This window comes from Papilio xuthus, unplaced genomic scaffold (genome assembly GCF_000836235.2).
Source record: "Papilio xuthus unplaced genomic scaffold, Pxut_1.1 DF828258.1, whole genome shotgun sequence".
Classification (NCBI taxonomy): Eukaryota; Metazoa; Arthropoda; class Insecta; order Lepidoptera; family Papilionidae; genus Papilio; species Papilio xuthus.
Genome location: NW_013530391.1, coordinates 1,588,560 through 1,613,595, shown reverse-complemented (window position 1 = coordinate 1,613,595; position 25,036 = coordinate 1,588,560). Strand labels below are relative to the sequence as shown.

Genomic DNA, 25,036 nt, shown 5'->3' with positions numbered 1-25,036 from the left:
TTGCTTTGCATCTTACTGTCTTAGCAAGCAAGGCAAAATGGGCATTAACGTCGGGGGCTATAGGTTCAGATTCAACGGTTGTGCTAGAAATGGCAAGATACGTTGGCGTTGCTCCCGTGGTCCCTGGTGTAAAGCCGCCCTACACACTTACCGTGGCAGAATTGTGTATATACAAAGCAAACATAATTGTGGACCCAAACCTCCTTCAGTGTAAAATTTTATTTATAGTCTATACAATATTTTGACAATATTTTTTTTTTAATATACGCTATGAATTTTACCGCCTTTTCAATCCCTGTTTATTTAGGTTGTGTTATACTCTTTAAATTGTATATAATTAGTTTTTATTAATATGAAATTCATAGAATTTGTTATTTATGTATATGAATAATAAATTAAATAGTACAAAATAGTACGTTTGTAATATTAAAATTATATATTTAAAACGCAATAAAAAATACAGGTACAAATTATAGGAGACATTTTAAAAAAATATGTTTATAACACACACCGTCCTCGTGACAACTATTAACTCTGTAAAATATTTAAAAAAAAAACTAAAATTACCTCATAGTTGTAAAAAAATTGCCAGTGTTATTTATTTTAGTTGTATATTTTTAAAAATTGTTTAAACATATTTAATGTCATAAATTAGAATTTAAATAAGGGAACATACCCATACTACGTGATCTATTTTTTTTAGTTTTTTCTAAGTTTTTTTTAAGACTGCGTGCATACTTAAATTACTAGTGAATAATGTATTATGAAAAAGAACAACTAACGACTACGTCACAAAAACCTAAGCTCCCCCCGCTCCTGTGACTGACCGTATTATTTTAAAGACTCCGCTAACTCCCCCCCCCCCCTCCTAAAGGGGTCACGTAGTATGGGTACGTTCCCTAAAGTATTATTACAAATGTTATAGAAATTATTTATTTTAAAATTGATGTCTAAAAATGTGTATTATTTTTATGTTTCAATTTCTTTTGATTATTTTAATATTAGTAAGTTTAATTTGATTTTGTTGATCAGATATTATTTTTTTTGTATTCTTGTAAGATACCAAACTAAGCTAATGTGGTATTACGGTTATTTATTAAAAGTCTAACCCAAAAATCGATCTCGAGATATGCTTATACAATTTCTTAAACGATGTATCTGTTACTAGTAGTCGCGACCAAATTATTCTAAGTTTCGTGAGACATTATAATAAACTGGTATAAAAACGGCTAAACACTCACGTATATTCGTCCGGTGGCGGCACCGACTAGTGTCGATCCCATCGGGGGCCCTTCATCAGGGTGAGTGGGACTGGTATTATTTCGCGGACGCGGCCCTCAGCTCACTCAGGTTGAGTATATGAATATACGAGAGTGATTTTGTACGTGCAGAATTAAAAAAATAGTAGCCTATATATTCTTTCAGGCTATTTTCTACATCTAGGCCAAATTTCAGCGAGACCCATGCAGCCGTTCTGGAGATATCATCTAACAAACATCCATCTATCCTTACGTTCGCTTTTATTATATTAGTAATACTAGCTGTAGGCCGCGACTACGTCCGTGTGTTTTAAAAAAAAACTTTAGTAGTCCATGTGGTGCCAAACTACGTTCTACATCTATGCCAAATTTTAACAAGATCCAAGCAGACGTTCTGGAGATACCTTCAAATAAATAAACATCCATCCATCCAATTCGCATTTATATTAGTAACAAGATTACGTAAAATCTGATCTGTTTATTTTACAAAATACTCTCATGAAAAGCAATTAAAATCATTTTCGTATTGTATGGGTCGATTATTGGGTTTTGACCTTGAAGATATTTGTATAGCAATCTCGGAATTTTTGCCAGAATACCAATAACTAGGATCAAATACAGGGTCTATAGACATTTGTTAGCAATTCAAGTATTTCTTAAATCAAATCAAATACGATCATGACAAATCACAATTGTATTTTTTATGGTTTTGAATTTTTTTTTAATATTAAACAATTAGGTTTCGATAAATTTAATATGTACAAAGATTGTCTATGTTTTATAGAAATTATTAACATTTTATGTAAGTGTTTAAGTGTAGAATAAATATATTTAAGATAAATGTTTAAACTATTTATCAAGAATATTTAAGTAAGAAAAGAAAACTTAATAAGTTACATTTAAAAATTTGTGAATTTAGTACAAATACTATAAACAATATATTGCATATTTTTGCCAAAATAATAGCCGTCTTAAATAAAAGAAGAAATCGAATTCAATAGAAATCAAAAATTATTACTAACCAGTAAAAAAATAGTTTTAAAAAGCTGTAATAACAGACCTATTGAAAAATAGACATGTTTTTATCATCAATTTAAATATTTACGTTGGTTTCTGAGACCACAATATCTGTATAAAACATATCTTGTAAACAACATGTTTTAAACGGAGATCTTGGGTTCAATAACCCACGGTTAAATATCCAAAATGAATCCATAAATATGTCAGCTAGTGATATGTTAAAAAAAAATCTTATTTCTATTAAATTCGACTATATTTTAATTATTTACAATATAATTATGAAAAGGTAATACAAAAAGAATTTAAAATATGTAATTAGTATACGGAATTAATTACTATATTTACATACAAAACATAAATATGCATAATGTTTCTATCTATCATCATCAGCTCACTATACGTCCCCACCGAGGGGCTCCAAGCCTATCCTAAGTCAATGATTAGGCCATAGTCAACCACGCTGGCCAAGTGCGGGTTGGCTTCACACATATCTTTGAATTTCTTCTCAGATATGTGCAGGTTGCATCACGATATTTTCCTTCATCGTAAGAAAGTTTCTATGTATACGTAACCGATTTAGGTTAATACGGTGAAGGAAAACATCGTGATGCACCTGAGAAGAAATTCAAAGATATGTGTAAAGTCAACCAGCACTTGGCCAGCGTGGTTGACTATGTCCTAATCACCCTTAACTTAGGGTAGGCTCCGTGCCCTTCGGTGGGGACGTATAGTGAGCTGATGATAGATTATTAGATGTCAAATTTCATGAAACTTAAGGGTGACATAGTTGAAAAAAATCTTGTAAGATTTTTATCAACAAACTATCGACTCCTATATATTTCTTCTTGAATTTATATAATATTAATATAATATAATTGTTAAATTGTAGAAATTTGTAAATTGTGTGTAGACAAGTATTATTATTATATAAAAAATAATTTGAACTAAACGAATTATGTACACTTTATTTTAATATTACATTTGAAATTATATAAAATTGAATCTAAGAAATACATTTTTGGTAACTGTTAAACAGTTATACAGTAATCATAAATAAAATAAAAGTTAAAAAAAACCTCACATAGACAATAAATTTCAAAGTGAAAAGTTAAAATAAAAATCGTAAAAATAATCTAATAACAAGTTTAACCATAAATATTTTTTATTATATTTTTCTTATTTTAAAAAGATATATTAATTTTTAAACTTTTACACCCTTTAACTCTACCTCTTTTTGTAATGTACCGTCTAAATTAAACTTCAAAAATGTGGGTATTTGAAAAAATTACAGGTTCAATAACAAAGATTTTATTAATCAATCTGTCTTTAGTTATGTTACTATCATACTCAGAGAATGAATACTTATAGTGTGTCTACTTAAGATAGATTAGTTTGACATTCCAATTGAATTCACTAGATTGAGTAAAATCGATTTACGAATTTATTCGATTGTTGTTCTCATAGAACTTGCACTCAAAAATTTCGGGATTATTTATTTTGAATTACAACATAAATTTGTTTCTTTCTATTCCTATTTTCTTCTTCATAACGACATAAAGAAATAATACATTAAACCTAAAATCGAGGTGATTACACAAAAAAGTTTTTTTTTTTAAATTAATTGTACGATAGATAGCCAAATAACTGGAATAAATTTAAAAAGTTATAATATAAAAAAATTATAATACCCATTTGTTGGATTAATTTTATTATAAGACCAATTTTCGATAGTTCACAGTTCGTTGTGCTCGACGGTCCGACACTATGATAACCGTTCATTAAGTACAACATTAATGCTCATACAACATTAATTCGATATTTAATAGGCGTCAGTTTTCAAACTAATCTATCTTAAATAGACATACGTATGGTATTTTAGTGAGAAATTAACACTGAATTTACTTTATCTTTTGTAAATATTCACTAAAAACATATCAAATATTTATTTATGTATATTTATTTTATTATTAATATTAAGTAAATAAAAATTGTATACATACGGTTGTGTATAATATAGTTACCCCACAATAGTGATGGATGTAATTTGCCAAATTACTAATAAATATAGGAAATTATCTTTTGATGTAATTTGATGTTTGTAAAAGAATAAAACTAGTCAAAACTGATTTATGTTTTATTTTCATCTTTACCTTGATATAGAAACAGAGATTTTGTTACAGCTTTTTAAAACTCTTTCCCTTCCCACCCTTTTTCTTATAAGGAAAGGATGGGAAGTGGAAGTGGACTTTCCGGATGAGAGGATGCATGGAAAGGGAAAATGTTTTCTTTCTGTGCATCCTCTCCTCCGTCGATTAAAGGTAGGCAACGCATATGCAATTGCGTATGTCTATGGGTAACGGTCACTTCTCTATTTCAGCGATTTGAGGTGGTTGCTCGCTCTTTTGCCACCTTATGATATAAAAAAAATTATCAGGTAAAACTTTGCTTATCCCTCTGGGTTAAGTTTGAATCTTTTTTTATATTGCCTAAGGTACAGATTCAATTTCCCAGGTTTAAGTCTTTACAAGTCAACCAATGAAGTTTTTAGTACAAATAAAACAAGTACTTTCCGTACTTTAAAAGTTTGATAATTTATTTTAGTAGTTAATTATAACTAAATTAATGGTTAATTAATGTATTCCATACTCTATACAATCCTAATTACATATACAAGAAATAAAAACCAAAATTAATCATTATAATACAAAAGTTAAAATGTGTAGGGTAGTTTGAAAAAATCAAATATTGAAGCTTTTACTTGATTTAAAAATCTCCAACTACAATATATAAAATAAAAGAATAACCTCCGTGCAATAACACCAATAAATGTATTTACATTGAATATTTAATAATTTATGATAAAAAAAAATTCACAAATACCCTCAAAAATCTGTATCAATCACGATTTGATCACCAGACACGACGCCATGTTCTATTTTGAGATGTTCCAATATGCAATTGACACTTCTCTCCATGTCTTCAAACTTCATACATTTGTATTGACATATTTTACATGAGTAAAAATCATCTTCAATACAATCAAACACTTTCCAAACCCAACTGTTGTCTTCTGCAAACAAAAAAAAATATTACTAATAATGTAAATGGAAATGTTTACATGCATGGATGGATGTTTGTTTTGAAAGTGTCTCCAGAACGGATGTACGGATCTCTCAAAATTTTTGCATACATATTGAACATAGTCTGGAAGAACCCATGGGTGACTTTCAAAGTTTTTTTTTAACTCCGTGCAGATGGAGTCAAGGGAGATAGCTAGACAGTATTTAGAGTAAAAAACTTGGATGATGGAATAAGTGGAAATAATGTACTATAGCATAAGCATCCTTATCGTTTTTGGACTAATGGATTATAGTATGTCTATTAAAGATAGATTACTTTGAAAACTAAAGTATATGAAGTATCGAATTAATTTTGTATGAAGCGTAATGTTGTACTTAATGGACGGTTGTCAGTGTTGGACTGTATGTGCATAAATAATCTGTCTTGTAATAAAATCAATCGAACAATAAAGTAACTCCTAAACACACTATAAAGTTGATTTATCTCGAGTAACCTAATTCAGCAGAAGTTTTGTAATTTACGGTTGTCTTCTGAAACCAAAATCTCTGTACAAAACATCATATATCATCATCCATGACAGTATATCACAAAACAGAAATATCAATGTTTTAAACAAAGATTTAGGTCTCAGAAACTCATGATTAAAGAAATAAAATCTTATACCTATTGCAAAGCTTCCCTCACCTCCGGTCTTGTGATGTACCATCTTGAGATGTCGGTTCATGTTGCCAGTCGCATTACCACCATGACAGATGTTCCGTTTGCAAAGTTTGCACTGTGCCAATGTTTTCGACACGCGAGTAAAGTACGACCATACCCAGCTTCGTCGTTGCTTCTGACCCAAAGCCTCTGCAAAACAATTATCTATACTATTATAAAGCAAATGAGTTTGTTTAAACGCGCTAATCTCAGGAAGTACTGGTCCGATTTGAAAAATTCTTGTTTTCTTGGATAGTCCATTTATAGAGGAAGGCTTTAGGCTATATAACATTACGCTACGACCAATAGTTTTTTTTAAATTCCGCGCGGACGGAGTCGCGAGCGACAGCTAGTAAACTTAACAATAACTTTATCAACACAAATAATATCTAACCCAAAGAGTGAAAAGTGTAAGTATAAGTCTTCTTAAACCAAAAGTTTCAATGGGGGTGGAAAGACTAATCCGGAAACCAAAAATCTTTGTTTATATATGATATCACTCATGCCCTGGAAAAGCCGCGACTGATGTAGAATAGCTATGACGATATTCCACTTAAGCAATAAGAATTTTACTTACTACAAACTTAACTATTACTTTGACTTAAGCCATACAAATAGAATAAACAACTTACTTTAGAAAATTAGTTAATTAGTTTAGTCTATTAACCGAGGATTTCTGACACCCAAGATAATGACATAAGACATGTTTTATACAGAGATTTTGATATCAGAAATCTACGGTTAGTCATTATGAATATTCCCAAGTCATAGTACAGTTTGGGACACACTGAATTCCATAAATCCATTGTCAACTTACCGTAATAAGCATCATCCATATCTGTTTCCTCAACAATAACATTTTGGTCTTCCTCCTTGATTTGCGGAGAAGACTGACTTACTGAAATATCTTCAGTAGTAACATCTGAATCTTGGTCTATTTTCATTCCAACTTCAGTTTTATATATATTAGGATGTCTTGCTCGTACATGCCTGTTCATATTGTTTGTGTTACATGCCTTTATTGATAGCACAACATCACATAATGTACAGCGGTATATAACATTACTCATTTTCTTAAAATATTTCCACACCCAGCTTCGTCTTCGATTCTCTGTAAGAAAAGAGAAGTAAATTAATTTAATGGAATAAATTATTTGCTTTATCTTTTTATATCCGTCTCCGACTCCGTCTGCGCGGGATTAAAAATAGATGTTGGCCGATTCTCAGAGCTACTCAACATGTTCACAAAATTTCATGAGAATCGGTCAAGCCGTTTCGGAGGAGTATGGGAACGAAAATTGTGACATGAGAATTTTATATATGAGATTAGTTAGAATCACTTGGCGCGAATGACTTGCTTTCATTACAAAGTCAAGTGACAGAATGATTAGTGAGGGGACATAAACTTTGACATTTTAGTAAGGCTAGTGTTGCGCCACACCTGCACAGTGTCGGATTTATGAAAATTATATTAAGCATAAACACTTTTAAATAGATTAAAATTTAAATTAAAAAATAATTCGTACTGAATATCCAAAACATATCACTGTCTTTCACTCTCTAAATTTTGGGTTTAAAAATTCCTTTCTCTCTATTATTTATATGAAAATCGATGAATTAATTTAAAACTTACCATGAATCATACGGTTCGCACCTTTTTTGTTTGTCTTCTTTTTTGTTGGTATCAAAACAAATTGCAAATCTTCATTCTCGTCAACATTCTTAAGTTCAGTTTTATTTTCACATATCATTGTTTCACAAACTTGTCCGAGTACCATCGGTTGAGTTTTTGGATCATCATCTTTTAACAAATGTAGGAACTCAATTTGAAACCCAACAGAACTTTCGGTACCGTTTTTATGTATATCATAAACATCTTTATGATTATCTTTAATATGATTGAATAGTGTAAAAGATTTCTCATCAGCTTCAATGATTGTTTCACATACATTACATTTCTGTTCATTCTCTGATATTTTTAGATAGTATATTGAGATCCATTCTGGTAAAATGTCTGAAATTAAATTTTATTTTATAAAGAAATGTATACATCTTATTATATTCTTTAACACATTCAATGCCACATCATCTGGTGAATTCTTTTTTTAGTCGACATAAAAAAGGAAGTTATCAATTCGTACGTTTTTTTTATTGTGTTACATACAAAAAAAAATAGTGGCATGGAACGTATTAAGGTGTTAAAATATTTTCTGTGTTTTAAAAACAAAATTACCATTACATTTTATTACAATCAAAAATTTATCAAACTATTCAAATGTATAGAAGTCATTTAATAGTGAAACTTTATATATCTTCCATACATTTAAACAGCATTCATACACATTACTACATATATATTTTGTATGGAGGAAAATGATCCTATAGGATTATGAATACATGTTTGTTGTTTGCTTTTGCTGAAAACAAGAGTTTTGGCAAACGTAAAGTAAAATCCTTAGTTAATGGAATTATTTAATAAAGGGATATTAAAATAAAATACCACATCAATAAATAAAATATTTAATCAAATATTTAATAATGAAAAAGAGGAAACAACATAACTGAATTGAAATTTCAAAATAAAACAATTTTTTTTGCTTATTAAATTGCAATTTATTTTATGATACATTTTGAAGTTAAATTATCTCCTAAATTATATGGCTTAAAAAGATTATTAACTTTTGTTTTTATAAGACTTTAAATTTAATAATTAACATTAAATATTTTCTAGTAAATGCTGAAATTAATTAATGTAATTATAGTAAGATACACTTATGACATTCAGTTTTCTTTGTATATTTGTTCAAATAAAGTTGCTTAAGTTTTCACTGCTATATTGCATCTATTATATAATGTTATGTCATATTAAATGTTGTTAAATATTATGTATAGCACAGATGCTTTGCCGATTGTGACATGACATCACATATTAACTGACTGTACGGAGCAGACATCATCGGCATACATACTGCGCAAGACTAATCATATATAAGTTACTATTAGTTATGAGTTTAATATATCTTAATTTATTACTGAGTTTAATATGTCCTACTAATCTAATAGAGATACTAAACGGCATACCCATACAAATGTGAATAATGTACTTTTAGAAACCATCAGAAAACATTGGTTTTTTGTGGTTATGAAAGTCTCTTAGCACTTCAACACCGTACGCCTGCATGTTTATCATAGAAATGCAACCTGTCTTCTGTCTGTACGAACAACACCACTGTTCAGCACCACACTGCAATCTACTCTTGAATGTATAAGTATAACCTTTAAACAAAATATGATGACCTTTTCTCGTAGGTACACATTGCACTAAATCTTCACCTGGAAACACATTAAGCTGTTAATTTTCCACCCATTAAACCAGCAAACTATGTCTCTAAAACTGTTAAATACTCAAAATCAACACATTTCCTTCTTGTTTTTGTTATTGTCCAACCTAAATCAAACTACGTTAATTTTCATGTTTTATTCGCGTGAAGTTTTATATAATGTTAAAAGGTCACGCGACAAAACTTCTAATTAAAAATTTGCGAAAATAATACATTGCAATAAACTCAAAACACAAGAAAAAGAAAAACACCAAGACAAGAGACAGATGACGCACCACATCTGTCATAGTGACGTTACGGTAAAGTTACGTTCCGTTCCGTTACTAAATTTTACACGATTCGATTTAACATTTTAAAGTAAAAAGTTTTTTACTCATTGATTTTTAAATCAGTGTAGTTCCTACTTAAAATATTAAATAAATAAAAGGCAAAGTGCTAAACAAAGTTTTATTATAAATCAACTTCAATAAACTTTGTCATTATAATTGATGTATATGTACTAAATTAGAGCCAAAAGCCATAACTATATGGGTACGTATTTGGAACAATTTTTAACTAATTATAAAAATAAAAATATAATCTTTAATGTCAAATATAAACGACCAAAAATATAAAAACTTCGCCCTGTTACGGAAAAATATGGAACTAATAGCCGCGCGTAGAAGTTTTGCCGATGAAACCTCTACACACTAACACAGACCGCATTTCGCGCTCAATTTTTTTCTAAATTAATTTTTTTCATCGCTTATTCTTTGTTGCTCTTATCAAAATACATTGCTGTTTTGTTAAGCTCTACCTATTTATTATTAGTCTTTTATTTACTGTTTATCGTCACGTCATCGGCAAAAGCTTCTGTGCATATTTCTTTTTTTACACACATTACTAAATACATTGTCTTAAAGAAGGCGATTTATCCGTCAGGTCGTGATTTTTATATTCTTGGTTAGGCCATAAAAATTTTCAAAATAACAATTAACCTAAAAATATTATTAGGTTACATCTGTATCATTTGGAATTATTACGTTTGCTTGCATTGTTGCGATCAACTTTTGGCGGTTTTACGCCCATGTCATGGTTATGTTCACCGCAAACTTTTACAATTTCATCTCCTGTTGTATAAAATGCCGCTTTGCATCCAAATCTCACATATTGACATCCCCATCTTGTTTTTTCTCCAACATTTCGCTGCTTAACAAAACTGTACAATCCCACTCGGATCATAGGATTTCCTCTTTTAGACTTAATAAACAAAGGACCTAAAAGAAATAGTATGTTATTGATTTTCTAGGTCTCCCTGTCACTATCTTCCTTCTTTTACAATTAAAACTTAATTAGTTTGTGTTGTCAAGCTGATTCATTTTGCGTTTTATCTTCTTCTGTTTAATGTTTTCACATGTGCTACCAATAGATGGCGTTAGTAGTAAGAGAAGAAACATTTTTACAATGAAAAGATTACGAGGTTATTGAACTTTTATTTCTGTTGATAATTTTAAATATCCAAGATTTTTAGTATCCTTAAAAAATTGAAATAAAAGAAACTATAGGAATTAAATAATAATTTTTACTGACAAAAATTATAAAGTAGATTTCTTTTTATTTACCATACTTTAGTTTTTTTTGCCTAACTTGGAAAATTCTTGGTAATCTGAAATTCACGTTTTTATTTCAATTAAAATTAGAAGTAACAATCATAAAAATTATTAACACTTTTAACAGTAATGTTACAAAGTAAAATCAAACATCAGTGTTTATTCTGAAATATATTTTAGGTTGTTACGATAGGGACCCATTCGACGTAAAAAAATTACAACTCTTATGAGATACCTTAATAGACGTAATTCTTTGTCGCTAGCGTTGCCAGGCGTCCGGATAAAGCCGGACATAGGTAAACTTTTTGTTTGCGTGCGGCCAAAATAAATGAGTTGTCCGGCTTTTATTAACATTTCGTAAACGAGAGTGGCCGGTGGAATGTAGAGTGCCGGTCTTTCTACCCAAATGTCCGGCCAAACTGGCTGGTCTATCCGGCTATTAGGTTTGGTAACCTGGCAACCCTATTTGTCGCAAAGGTCATAGCGTTTTTTTTTATAACAGAAGAGGGCAAACGTGCAGCGGGAACACCGAGGTGTTCAACAACGCCCATGGACATCAGCAATACCAGAGGAACCGCAGATGCGTTGCCGGCCTTTGAGATAGTGAAATTTGATTGATTAAGCAATCACCAATCATTTATCATAAAGATTAAGAGCATCGGATTTTAGGCATTGTATATTAGTATATGGCTTAGCATTAACTTTGACATATGTTTCATTGTCATACGGTATAAGTGTTGGTCTGCCATGATTATGGTTATTGTAGAGGCCTACAATCTTTGATCCGAAACATTTCAGAGATGCACGGCAACTATGGTACGTTCTCGATGAACAGTACCATCTCTGGAACCGGTACCGAGTACCTTTAACATATTGAGACATCCTATATGTGTACCCATCGAACTTTAGAAGCGTTGTCCCATTTCTCATGTGAATGAAAGAACCTAGAAGAAAAATATGGTTGGTTTAGTTGTTACCTATTTTTTGCACAAAGTTACTATATCGCTAAAATATCGAAGTGACTTGTCCATGGACATCTACAGTAAGTAAGAGGTGGAAAGGATGTACAGAGAAGATTTATTTCCTCTGTTTCACATTTCCCTCCCACGTCAAGTTTTTTCCCCTTCTCATCCTTAAACTTGGTCGCTGGCGCACAAAATTATTGTCCAGGTTCAACAAATGCGCATCTCACGAGCTGTTCTCAGACACGATTTTTGTACTACAATTTTCTCGTTTCACGATGCATATCCGAGATAAACTTCAAAACTAGACCTTTGTCATTACGTGTGATTTTTTGTGTCAAACAGTAACTAAATTACTGTACACTTAGCTAAAAAAAACTATATCTAAGAAACGAGCAGACAACTCCATATCTTCGGTGTTCACGTCCTAATCACCAAATACTTTGGACAAAGGACTTTGTACTTGTCAAAGGTACATCCGTATTGCGTTGAGATATCATATTATGTCACTGATAATTTACAATAAATAAAATGAATAAAAACAGACAAAAAAAAAAAACAAATTCACGAAAATGTTTTTGTATATGTAAAGTTCCTGTTCAAGGGAACAAAAATTGAAATGTCGTAAGGAAAAATAAGGAATAAACGGTTGTATCTTATGATTGGAATAGAAGTTTTATTTTTTTTCACAGCACCAGGGGACAGTAGATCTGTGTATTTGATATAAATTCCAGCTCGATACCTTCACGCGTTCCTGAGAAACAGGGTCTTGACTGACAGACGGACGGACAACAATGTAATCCTATATGGGTTCAGTTTCTATCGTTTCGAGGTACGGAACACTAAAAATAAAAATTAAAGACCGACCAGAAAAAAACCTGGTGACAATTGAAAGAGTAATGATGATGGTGTAAAAAAAACCTACAAAAATATACCATTATTTAACTCAAGTAAATCAAATTCAATGCAAATGACAAATTATTTACACGTTTAATTTGCTAAAAATATTGTTTATTGTTTAGATTTATTTTAAAACAATCTGTCGCACGCGACTCCGTACGCGCGGAGTTAAAGAACAACTTAGTAGCTTTTGTGTTCTTCCCGACTATGTTCTACGTCTATGCCAAATTTCAGCGAAATCTATACAGCCATTCCGAAGATACCTTCTAAGAAACATCCATTCAACCATCCGCATTTATAATATTAACCTATTTGGTCTTGTCAGTATCCAAATCAGGCGATTCCAAACCTTTGCTGTTCAATTGTTTCATATACACATCACTACGATTAGATTATTCTTTTCATGTATTACGTAAAACGTGTAGTTTAGCGTATATTTAGGATGTCTGACGTCACAATGCTCTTTGAACTGCCACAGAGTTCGCTTATCTGAACACGCGACCTTCAAACACTAAATGGGACAAATATTGTGACTACGTAATAACTTTTGAAGGTTTTTATTTAACTTGCTCTGTTTATTCAGGCCAGGTTACCGTTAATATATTTATCTCTTATTTGATATAATTCTCAATATTTAAATAACGCTTTGATATTTTTCTTCTTGAACGAATTTATTACAAATCCATCACAGAAGGTACAACCCTAGTTTTGACATCAATCCTCTGGCCATTGAGGAAAAACAATAAAGTTATTTATAATTTTTTTTTATCTTAATAATGGCCACTTCAAATTGACCGGCCATTATGATAAAGTTATGAATTATAGGACCTTATGTTATCTATATAAAGCTCTGATAAGATTTATTAGTCCTGTATTAATTTAACTAAGATATGGGCACCCTAGCCAAAAGGCGAGTATTATGAAGTGGTGTTATCAGTACGGGAAAATATTTTAGCAAACATTATATTTTAGTACATTTTTTTATACACAAAGTACACAATATTTTTCATTTGAACGCGGATACGAATTGTTACATGAAAACATCCTAAGAATGTCGTATTGTTTAATAATTCTAGAACCTAGACATAATTTAATTTTTATCAATTATTAAACTTTTCTCTGTTGTCTATTTCTTTACATTGTATTGTAAACAAGATTGTGCCATCGATTTGAACAAAAAAATAATTTTATAAGTAGCTTATGTTTTCTACAAGACTATGTTCTACATCTGTGCCAAATTTCATCAACATCACATCAGCCGTTCCGGCCCATCCACCTAAACTTTCGCATTTATAATACTACTAGCTGTCGCCCGCCACTCGGTCAGTCCGGAATTAAATGAACGCTTCATAAGTTTCTCACAGCTATGTTTTACGTCTATGACAAATTTCAGCGAGATCCATGCAGCGGTTCTAGAGATACCTTCAAACAAACATGCATCCATCTAAACATTCGCATTTATAATATTAGTAAGATTACTACGTATGGTACAGTGCAATGTGTTAATTTCTGACATACAAATAAATACATTTACCATTTATTTGTAAAGAAACGTAATATTCTTATGGAATATTTATAGCATTGGTTTTATTTAACATCATCTCGACGTAATTTTTATCGCTTTAATTACAAACCAAAGTCCAACGATGCCCAATACGTGACCGACATTCAAGGACGCTCGCTAACTAATTTTACGTTATGAATGGCATTGTAACCTTAACGAAGTCTACTCCGAACTCTTGTACAAAAACATTGTTATCTCTATTTTTTTAAAAAGGGTGAGTGGGATGACATGCTTTTTGTCACTGACATCTATACATGGACAGGCTTGCGTCCCGGAGGCCTAACTTACTCCTCTTTCCCTTTCTACCCTTTTTCTTATAAGGAAGGAATGGGAGGTGGAAGTGGACTTTCCGGATGGGAGGATACATGGGGAAGAAATTTTCTTTCTGTGCATCCTCTTCTCCGTCGAATAAAGTATATGCAATTGCGTATGTCTATGGGCAGCGGTCACTTCGCTGTTTCGGCGATTTCGGGAGGCCGCTCGCTCGTTTGTCACCTTATGGTATAAAAAAGGCTATAAACCTAGGTATTATATGCCTATTTCATTTTCGCCATTTTGGCGCTAATGGTTGCGGTTGGCAGTAGTGAAGAATCGAACTAATGGAGACAGTAACTGTCAGGAACTTCAGCAGACGTGTTTAAGATGGAAAGAAGCTGACTGTCATTTCTAACCAATGGCCTATCCATTTATAAAGATTATTGTTTTTTTTGTACATATGTTTTTGGACAGTTCAATTGTTTTTTTAAAAAAAGAACGTGTTTTTGAAATCTTGAAAGGAGTTCGCATATTGCTATTCTTTATAACTATTGGGAAGTATTGCAAATATAAACGATAATTACATAATAATGTCTGCGAAATCTCGGCACAATCGCTGAAAATGTATGATAATTAAATTGGATTTAGATTGCACTTTTGATATAATATTTATTATTTCATTTTAATATTATCTTTAATATGAGTCAAAATCTTCACATTCTAATGAGTATCTGTTTCCCAGAAATCGTTTATCGTAACATTTGTGTTAAAATATTGATATAAAACATCGGTGTTAAGTATTATTTATGTGTAAATAAATAATTTATAGGGAGATAAGGTATTTTAAATAAGGAGGTTCTAATTTCACTAAATAAAAGACAATATGAATAACTCGACCAGTCTACTTTGAAGTGACGTGTCTCGTCTGACGAAAGTGCATACCGAAGGCTACCTTCTAGTCCTGTTCGTCATCCCACCCTTTTCAATTAGGATAAGGATGGGAAAGGAAAGATGATTTAGCAAGATTGCAGCGAACGGGAAAGGGAAATATCCATTAAAGGTAGGCAACGCTTTTGCTAAATTTTAACTTGTTACAGATGTTTATAGGCTGAGGTAATTTCGCTATTTTAGCGAAATTAAGTGGATTTGCTTGTTTGTCACCCATTTCTAATAAATAGATGACAATTTCTAGGTTTTTAACCGTTTCATATGTGTGAAGTCAACCAATCTGCACTGGTCCAGCGTTTTTGACTGGCCTAGTCACTCCTAACTTAGGGTAGGCTCTTAGCCAATCAGTGGGGACATATAGTGAGCTGATGATGATGACGTCATCATTTTTAATGATTATTAATAGGAAATCAGTTCGTTTTTTAGCAATTTACTTCTACTAACTTCGGCCAATCTATGAAATTTAGTCGACAATAATACTAATTTATTTTATCAATTGATGTTTCATCATGTGATAGCAAAAATAAATAACGATTCTAAAATTTAACCTAATCTCAAACAGATTAAAATATTTTCCTAGTATTTAATGACATTTATTATTTATCAGAAATATTAGATAGCCATTTATGATAAAGACGGGAATAAAACTTAACGAAATAATAAACCTTTTTTGATCGAACTTCGGTAATAATAAGTTATTTTGTGTTTTTAATTAAACTTTTGCTTAAATTCAACCTTAACAGTCAAGCTCTCCTTCAAATAGATAAAGCACAATATAATGACCAGAAGGAAGTAGAATAACACTTCTGGTTTCCACACGAAAACCGAACCCAAAGGAAACAGAACGTTGATATAACCTTGGCAACGATTAGTTCGTTACAACTATGTTACGAAGCGAGACAGCTGTACGAAACCAAATTTCATTTTCGCTTACTTTTCAGTAATAGATTTGTGTATCAAATTTTTACAATTTTCCCCTTTCCTTCGCGTTCTTTCCTCCATCAAATACACTTCCCCTTATCATCCTTTCCTTGGGCAGGAAAAGGGTGGGAAGGTATAGTGGACAAAAATTAGGCATCTGGCGTACTCAACAGACGTAACCCTGAATTTCTTTCACCTGAAGCCTGATTGTATTACACCGAACGATCTGGTCTAACATTCTGAACGACATTAAAACGAGCTCTGTAAGCGAACAGATTAACAAGCCCTTTACCGAACGAATCATGACTCGTTATCAATTGAAATCGATTTAAACAACTTAACGCCTTAAATCGAATGAAAAATATTAGTCATGCTCACTTTTGATAAATATGAATAATCATTAAGAGTTTTTTTTTTATTATTGTGTAATAATTTCAATGCAATAACGGATATAAAAAGTGCTATTCATTCTTACATGTAAGATTCGCGGTTTTGCAAGCAAGATAAGAACGACGTAAAACATCGTCAGGCGAATTGTAACTTGCTAGTCGGCCATTGGTCAAAATCCAACCATCATTCATAAAGATTTTTTTACGTTACCCAAATCCTGGTGCCATGGGATTCCCCAGATGATAATCTAGACTAGATCATGGGCCAGCTACCATTAATATGGTCTTATTCAAAGTATTTTTGTGTCAATTTTATAGGGACATTATTTCCTTTTTAATTCTATAGGGACGGGCAGGTAGCCCCGCAACGTCCATTCCTTTCGCTATCTTTTTCTTGTACGAAAATGGGAAGGTTAAAATTAGGGCACGCTCACTTGACTAAATACGAAATTGTATACACATCACTGCCTGCCTTTTGGGTGGTCGTGGTATTAAAGAGCGAGCCAGCGAATTAGTGCTAATGCTGGATTCGGCTCTACCACTGGACTGTGAGTGCCGCTTAAATGATAAAATTATTTTAAATATAATTATATACTCAGGTGCATTAAATACTATTTGTAGCACATATTATGTTTTAACTAAATTTAGTTTTATGAACATTTTTATCGCTTCATCACGGAAATGCTTTCGTAATCTTAACTATTTCGTGAAGACCGAATCGACAGATAACACGTAAAAAATATCTATTTGTAATGATTGGATACACGTTATGGAATTTGCAAAACATAATAAGTATTTTCTTTAATAAACTATCGAAATTAATCATCATGGTGATTTTTTTTACTTTCAAATATTACAATTTTTAACAAAATACCTTTGCCTGAAATAAATGACAAAATCAATATTTATTTTGTAAATAAGTCAAAGTCAAACCGCAAGTACGTCACATTTTGCAAGATATGCAAAAGCGCTTGTAGTGGAATTGCGGAAAACACCATACAAAAACAATACGAATGTTACAAAGTTTGAGCCGTTGGTTTCTGAGACCAAAATATCTGCATAAAACATATCATCTCTGTCATTATATTTGACAAAACAGGAATACCAATATGTTTTAAACGAAGATTTTGGTTTCAAAAACCCACAGTAAGATAGTACTCTTTTTAACGATGGTTCTGATGATGAAAAAACCTGTCATACAAAATTTACCAACATTGTAAACATTCTTTTTGGTAAATTTCTATTCAAAGGTTTTTGAAAATGCTTTAATTTCATATATCCAAACATTAAAGAACTTGCAATTTGTACTTGATGTACATTAAGATCAAACTACCATCCGCAAGCCGTCGAGCAAAATGTAAATTATCTCATTAAAAACAATTATTATTTACTATTTTTATTTAAAAAAGAAATCTATACTCATAAAGAGGAAATTTTAAAATTTTATTGCTAACACAGAAAAGCTACCATAACTATTGGACCGATTTGAAATTTTTTTTTACTATAAGGAAGCTTGGCTTTCAGCTGGAAAGCTGCTTGATGACCACAAGCAGTCTGTAAAGACAGTCACTGAGAAGAGATTAGGAAGCTTACACTATTCCTGGGCTACATTAATACATTATTTTTAATTCGACATACTAAGTTGCGGACAAATGCTATTTTTAATTAATACAATGCACGGGGAAACGATTAAATTTTATCGTTTAATAACATTCAATATGCTATCACACTTTTACAGTAATAATAATAGCTATACTGTTCATTGGACTTACGTTGTTGAACGACTGCAACTTGATATCAGAGCTAAAATTAATCTCTTCTTTATATTTACAAAGAATAAATAAAAACATGATCTCACTCCCTAGAACCACTGACACCGCAAGTTTGTATATAAATTCCAGCTATAGATTAAGTGAAAAAATCTTTTGTTATATTAAACTGGTATATATTTGGTATATCTTTAAAAGTAAACATTCAATTTAAAGAACATAAAACATTAAATACATTATGTCTTAGAAACAAAGATAAATAGAAATCTAAATTATATATAATTTAGTTACTTATGGTCTGAATCAACAACATTTATATACTGAATTGTATATATATTATTATACATAACTAGGATTTAAAGAGAAAAAAAAACAATATGGTTAACAATACTCTACATCTAAATATAAAGGAATACACAACTTATAAAAAACCATAAATAATCAAACATAAAGGCAATTTATTAGTCAAATACATAATTTCAAATGTTTAATCGCATATAAAATATAGTACTGCTTTAAAAACTAGTAATTTTCCAATACTTGTATAACACTTAATGGACAGTGAAACACAGTTTTAAATACTTATAGTTTAATAGTTACATTTTTTGGTTTACGATGATGCTCCACGATCAGGTAATGGAGGCAGACTGTATGACTTGCCATCGGGAGTCATCCAGCAAGTTGGTGGATCATGATTGTGTCTCCCAATGCTTTCGGTAACTTTTCCTGAATTATCTATCCGTAGTTTCGCAGGGCAGCAACGGCTAAAGAAGTACCAACAATACCACAGTTGACTTCCATATGCTCGTTTATACATAAAACGGAATGTATGATTTTGGTATATAAACAGTTTAGAATTTCCACGTGTGTTGATAAACATACCTGAAATTAACAAATAAAATGTAATTTTGATGTTTTAAATGATTTATCACACATATACACATATTTAGGCAACAAGTTGTGAAACATTAAAACAACACTTGTAAAAACTTTTTATTAATATAATACAGAAATTATGTTGAACTTAAAATCATAAAATGTTTAAATTTTAACATTTTATCGTACACGAATACATAATTTGCTACACATATTTACAAAATACTGAGTTGTTTCGTGGGAATTCTTATTGGTTTAAACTTTTCTTTTATTTTCACAACATTTTAAACTATAAATATAAAGTTCAAGTTATTAACAAGTATATTAAAACTTAATTTTTTTTAAGACTGGTTATGGTTGCGTATGCGCATACAGATACATTTTGAAATTACAACACTCATAGTTCAAAATATAAAGCTACGTTAAATAATTCTATTTAATAAAATATTGTGTAAATTATAACAGACTTTTCTTTACAAAAACCTAATTCGATAATACAGCGCGGTAAATACATTTGACAATTACACCTGCGTTTGACACTGATAAAACTTGTTGATCCGATACGATTTCGATATTCTGTCTGTGAGTTGACAATAACTATTTATGTTGCCACGATTAGCGCAGTAAAAAATTGGACTTTGTACTATTGTATTTCGTGGATTTTATTTCTTGCATTTGACCACTTTTTGCAAAACATACGAGGTAATTAGGTTGTTATTAAACACAAAAACTAATAAAAAACACCAAAAAAGCATTTTGCAGTATGAAAACATTTGCTGTGATTTTTAATTGTTTAAAAAAAACATACAATAATTTTACTTTTCTCGCAATTTGAAAAACCTTAAGCTTGTCCATATGCGTGCATAAGTAAAAGAACAAACTTAGATTAAAATGATATTATTTTATTAAAAAATTCTCTCGGTAGTTTACTGAGACTTCTTTACTTTTTAAAGTAATAATTTCTTAGTATAATTTAAAAGTTTTATATGGCAACTTTCTTCACGTCACATCAATCTACGTCACAGAAATAGTAAGCAAAATGTAGCGTGCGTTGGTTGTTTTGTTTGTAGTGTTTTTATAGAGAAACTGTTTATTAATAAAAGAATGTCTAAACGATTTCTCGAACATCTTTAAAATTCGTTGGATCAACTCTTTAATAACTGATGGATTATTGATAAGTTGTTGTGTTGTTCAAGATATAAATTAGTGTCTGTGCGTTTTAGAAAGTTGTTTATGAAAAATGTAATCTCTTTTTTGTAAGCTGTATTAAAAAAAATCTGTTCGAATTATAATAGTAAAATGTTTTTGTTAACATTTATATAAAGCAGCGACAATTAGTTATGTATTTTTTACATTGTGATTAACATACAAAATTATAGATAATAATAAAAAACTAATGTAACATTCCGTGTGTTATTTCTTTTTCCTACTTAAATATATTCTTAAATAATATACATTTTTGGAAATGGTATACTAATTTTATAATATTTTTTCAGAAGCTAATTTTATTCCAACAAGAAAAGGCAGCATGCTTTTAGTACACAATGGATATGCATTTCGCTTGAAGAATAAATTGGCGTATGGCAAGAAGCAATGGTACTGTACATCAAGAATGAAAACTGGCTGCCATGTTGATGTGACCACAGTCATTCATCGTCTCCAGAACTTTGTTAATAGAGTACGAAACACTCATAATCATCCACCTCCAGGTTTCTACCGAAGGACTGATGGCTCTTTCAAAATTGTTTAACATGTTTGGTGCCACATATACATTTAAAAGACATCTTGTATGACACATATTACTCACTATGAGTTTCCGAGAACAAAATCCCCATTTAAAAATATTGTTAACTCTGTTTTATCAATAATGAAAGACAGTGATGACCATATATTTTGATATCAGAAACCCGCAATTAGCCAGTCAGTGGTACTAAATGTGTTAAGCATAATTTAATTTTATATCACTTAATAATTTTAAGACTGAAATATATTTCTACCTCATTTGTACCTTTGACTTATATTTTTAGATTTATTCTTATTATAAGCATAATAAAATATAGACTGATTCTACTTATGGACTGATTTTTTTAGTGTTTTAATCTTTTCTTTGTTATGATTTAGTAAATAAGTTATTTATTTGAAAACTTCACAATTGATCTTTATGTTAGTATTTTAAGTTATTTTTGTGAAAATTGAATTTACAAAATAAGTAACAATTAGTAGAGAATTTAGTTTATTTAAAACTTTTCTCAATATCTAACTTGTACTTATTTAAGACATAAAATTATAATATCTGTATGTCAATAATTTTATTTCAGTGCTAAAGTATCATTTTCAATGTAAAATTATAACAATATTGCAAGAAAACATTTGATAGGATCTTAATTTGAAATGTAATAGCGGACAAAATGTAATATAATTTTTTTTTAAATAAAAATTAACCTAATTAGTTTATAAGACACTTAGTATAAAGACTGAAGCTACCTTAACATCTACCTCTGATTTTTAAACTGTATTTTTTTTTTAAATAAAGAACAACTCATTAAAAACTTTTTTCAAATCTTTAAATAAATACTTCAGTAATAGTGCACAGATTCCTTTTTTTCCTTGATAAAAATGATATGTAGACAACGTATGAGATACAAATATTAAAACACAGTTCCTGTACTATAATATTTCCTGCAAACTATTCTCCATGCATATAACATAACTAGATGTTGCGCGTGACTTCGTCCGTCCTATGTGTTTCTTTTTCTAATGTAAAAGATCTATACAGCCGTTCTGGAGATACCTTCTAACAAGCATTCATACATCGAATTTTTTTTAAAGATATTATTTAAACATTCTATGCAGAGTACCATCACAATCTACATGGTGAATCGGTGATGAGTGATTGTGAATTCCACACACTTTTTTCAACTTATATGGCGCTGTTACACTTGTGTTTATAAACGCTTTACATCCCTTAGACCTGAATGACGAACACGGCCATTTTTGACCATGTTTTTTGGAAACGTAAGTTGCTATATACGTATATTTTTTATATAACAACAATGGCCTGCCCCTCCTCGATGTAAATACTGTGAAAAAAAATCCAAATCAATACAGACAATATTTTGGAAATTTCATTTATCACGCTTTAATTAGATCCCATTTTCATTTGAAGACTGGAATCTTCGCAATAGGATCTAATTAAAAAAAACACATCGATCATTGTAACTAATTTAAATTTCGAATACTCACTACAAAGGGCTAACGTACTTTTAAAGCTATCAAAGTGGCAGTACAAGGCTTATTAAACCCTGTAACTATAACTTAAATCCTTTTTGGCTTCATGTATTTTTTTTTTGCTTTGAATATTAACAAATACTAAATCATAAACATGAACCTGTATCTTGCGTTGTTTAAATTTATAGCTATAATAAAATATATACAGGGTCTTATACACCTTGTGTACTGAATAAGGAAACTTTTGTGGATATTTTAGGGATGAGAAATAAAAATATCGATAGATTAATTTCAGTTTCATTGCAAAATCAAAGTGAAAGAATAGGAATAATAAAATTTAATAGTGTTTTTCATTAAAACATGTCAAACAGAAATTTCTTTGACATTCAACACATACAGTGATAATTTTTTTGACTTTTCTATCAGCTTGTCGACTTGTTAAAAAGGTTCGGAGTTTTTTATAGCAACCGACACAATTTCTCTTTTTTCGACCTTTTATTAAGGTGTGTTTATTTAACTTTGGTGCGGCTTCTGAAAAGAAATATTATTACGAACGATTTTGCTGATGTTAAAGGGTATAAAATGTTACTTTACTTGTAACAAATCAAAGAACAAACCTTACCTAAAACGTAATTTTGTAATTTAATTAAATAGCAATGATGTTTAAGATAAAAAAAATATAATTCAGTTTAATATTATCTTTTTAATATTAAAATTTTTTAAGGCAGTTTTTCTTCGATTCATGCGTCCTTTTCTCTCGATGCGATCCAACATAGTGTATATAATTTTTAAATATTTGCGTAGATTATAATTCACAAATTACCAACTAGATTACGAAACTAAAACTAATAGACGAAAAAGTAATTAAGGCAAAAACTACGCTAATAAAAAAACATATGTAAAGGAATACCCATGAACAAATTCAAGCTTTGGTTGTACATTTTACAAATAATAAAAAGATTAGTGTCGTTAAATAGAGAAAAATCGTCCGTCACTTGCTACAATATATTTACGTTGTTTGTGTGAATGTTGGTCGTCTTTTTTTACAACTTGCAGTTCATTGTTCAGTACAACATATGCTTTACAGCCTAATTTCTGATGCGTAGAACAAACCCATTTCCAGTAGTTCTTTTTAGCATAAAGATAATTTTTACAGTATGTATAATTTCTGTATAATATCATCTCGTTGCCCCTTCTCGATAATAATTTGGTAACTGTAACGGATTGTAAATTTAGTAATTCATATGAACTATATAACTGTAAAAGAGAATGTATAAAATCAGTCGGTTTGAAATTCGGCGAATTGAAAACTGTATTCAACATCAATGTAATATAGACGCCTATATTTATACTACAATGTTACCGACGTTGCGAAGGGGGCGACGGCGACCTTCAATGAACCTATACCCGAGACATGACGCCGTAATAAGTCACATGTAAAAAGACCTTCGGTTTGGATACATTTTTTAAAAATCCGAAGCTCTTTTTTATACGTGTCGACTAACATGGATAAAGGTAATAGTATTGTGCCGATTTCGTTCAGACTTCGAAAAAGATTTGGGATCTTTGAGTCTCATAACTCCAGTCAAAGCGAGCAGGGCTGAATTTTTTTAACCTACAATAAGTTTGATTCTAACGTTCGATTTTCAAATAGAAACATCAGGATAATGGTTAAATCAAATCAATAATAAAAATAGGTTTTCAGTGACATTTTTTTTTGTAATTTTACTTAATTACAATAGTATAAATATCTATATTTTTTAATAACTAAAAATCCATAAAGCCTCAGGATACAACGAATAAATTAATTTTAAATCCCACAACCAAATACAACAAAACATTAATTATAATATGTATATAACATTTATAAGTAAATATAGCTCTCGGAACTTTATTTATACTTAAAAAACAATACCTAACAGCTATGATAAATTAAGGAATCATATAATAAGATAGAACTAGAACAAACATTTCGACATACCCATGTTAAAGAGAAATGTCGCATAACGCCCTCTAGCGGGAATTAATATAACAAGGGTAGAGAAGGGGTGAAGGATAGTGTTTAGGCTCATGTTGATGCTGTCCACCGATGGTTAGGATGACGTTATCAATAGTGGTGACGAGGTAAGCTCTGCAGGTCTTCACTCGAGAACAGTACCAACGCCAACCAAGCTTTGTTGGATGCGGGTGCTTAGAGTATGTATGATTTTTGTACAACAACAGTATACGTCCTCG

General features: G+C 30.7%; 1 protein-coding gene across 3 annotated transcripts in view; it reads right to left on the bottom strand.

Annotated features, from left to right (window-relative positions):
- Positions 1-5,104: 5,104 nt before the first annotated feature.
- Mod(mdg4) (Mod(mdg4)-heS00531) overlaps positions 5,105-25,036 on the bottom strand; it is a 239,198-nt gene continuing 219,266 nt past the window's right edge. Inside the window, exons 5-8 of one of the 3 annotated variants that reach the window (XM_013306096.1) lie at positions 7,693-8,073; positions 6,877-7,170; positions 6,024-6,224; positions 5,105-5,349 (exon numbers count right to left, since the gene is read on the bottom strand). In XM_013306096.1, the coding sequence (XP_013161550.1) occupies positions 5,162-5,349; positions 6,024-6,224; positions 6,877-7,170; positions 7,693-8,073 (1,064 nt within the window). In that variant the 3' untranslated portion in view covers positions 5,105-5,161. The remainder of the gene's footprint in view (positions 5,350-6,023; positions 6,225-6,876; positions 7,171-7,692; positions 8,074-25,036) is intronic. The other 2 variants (XM_013306098.1, XM_013306097.1) reach the window with 2 other exon arrangements.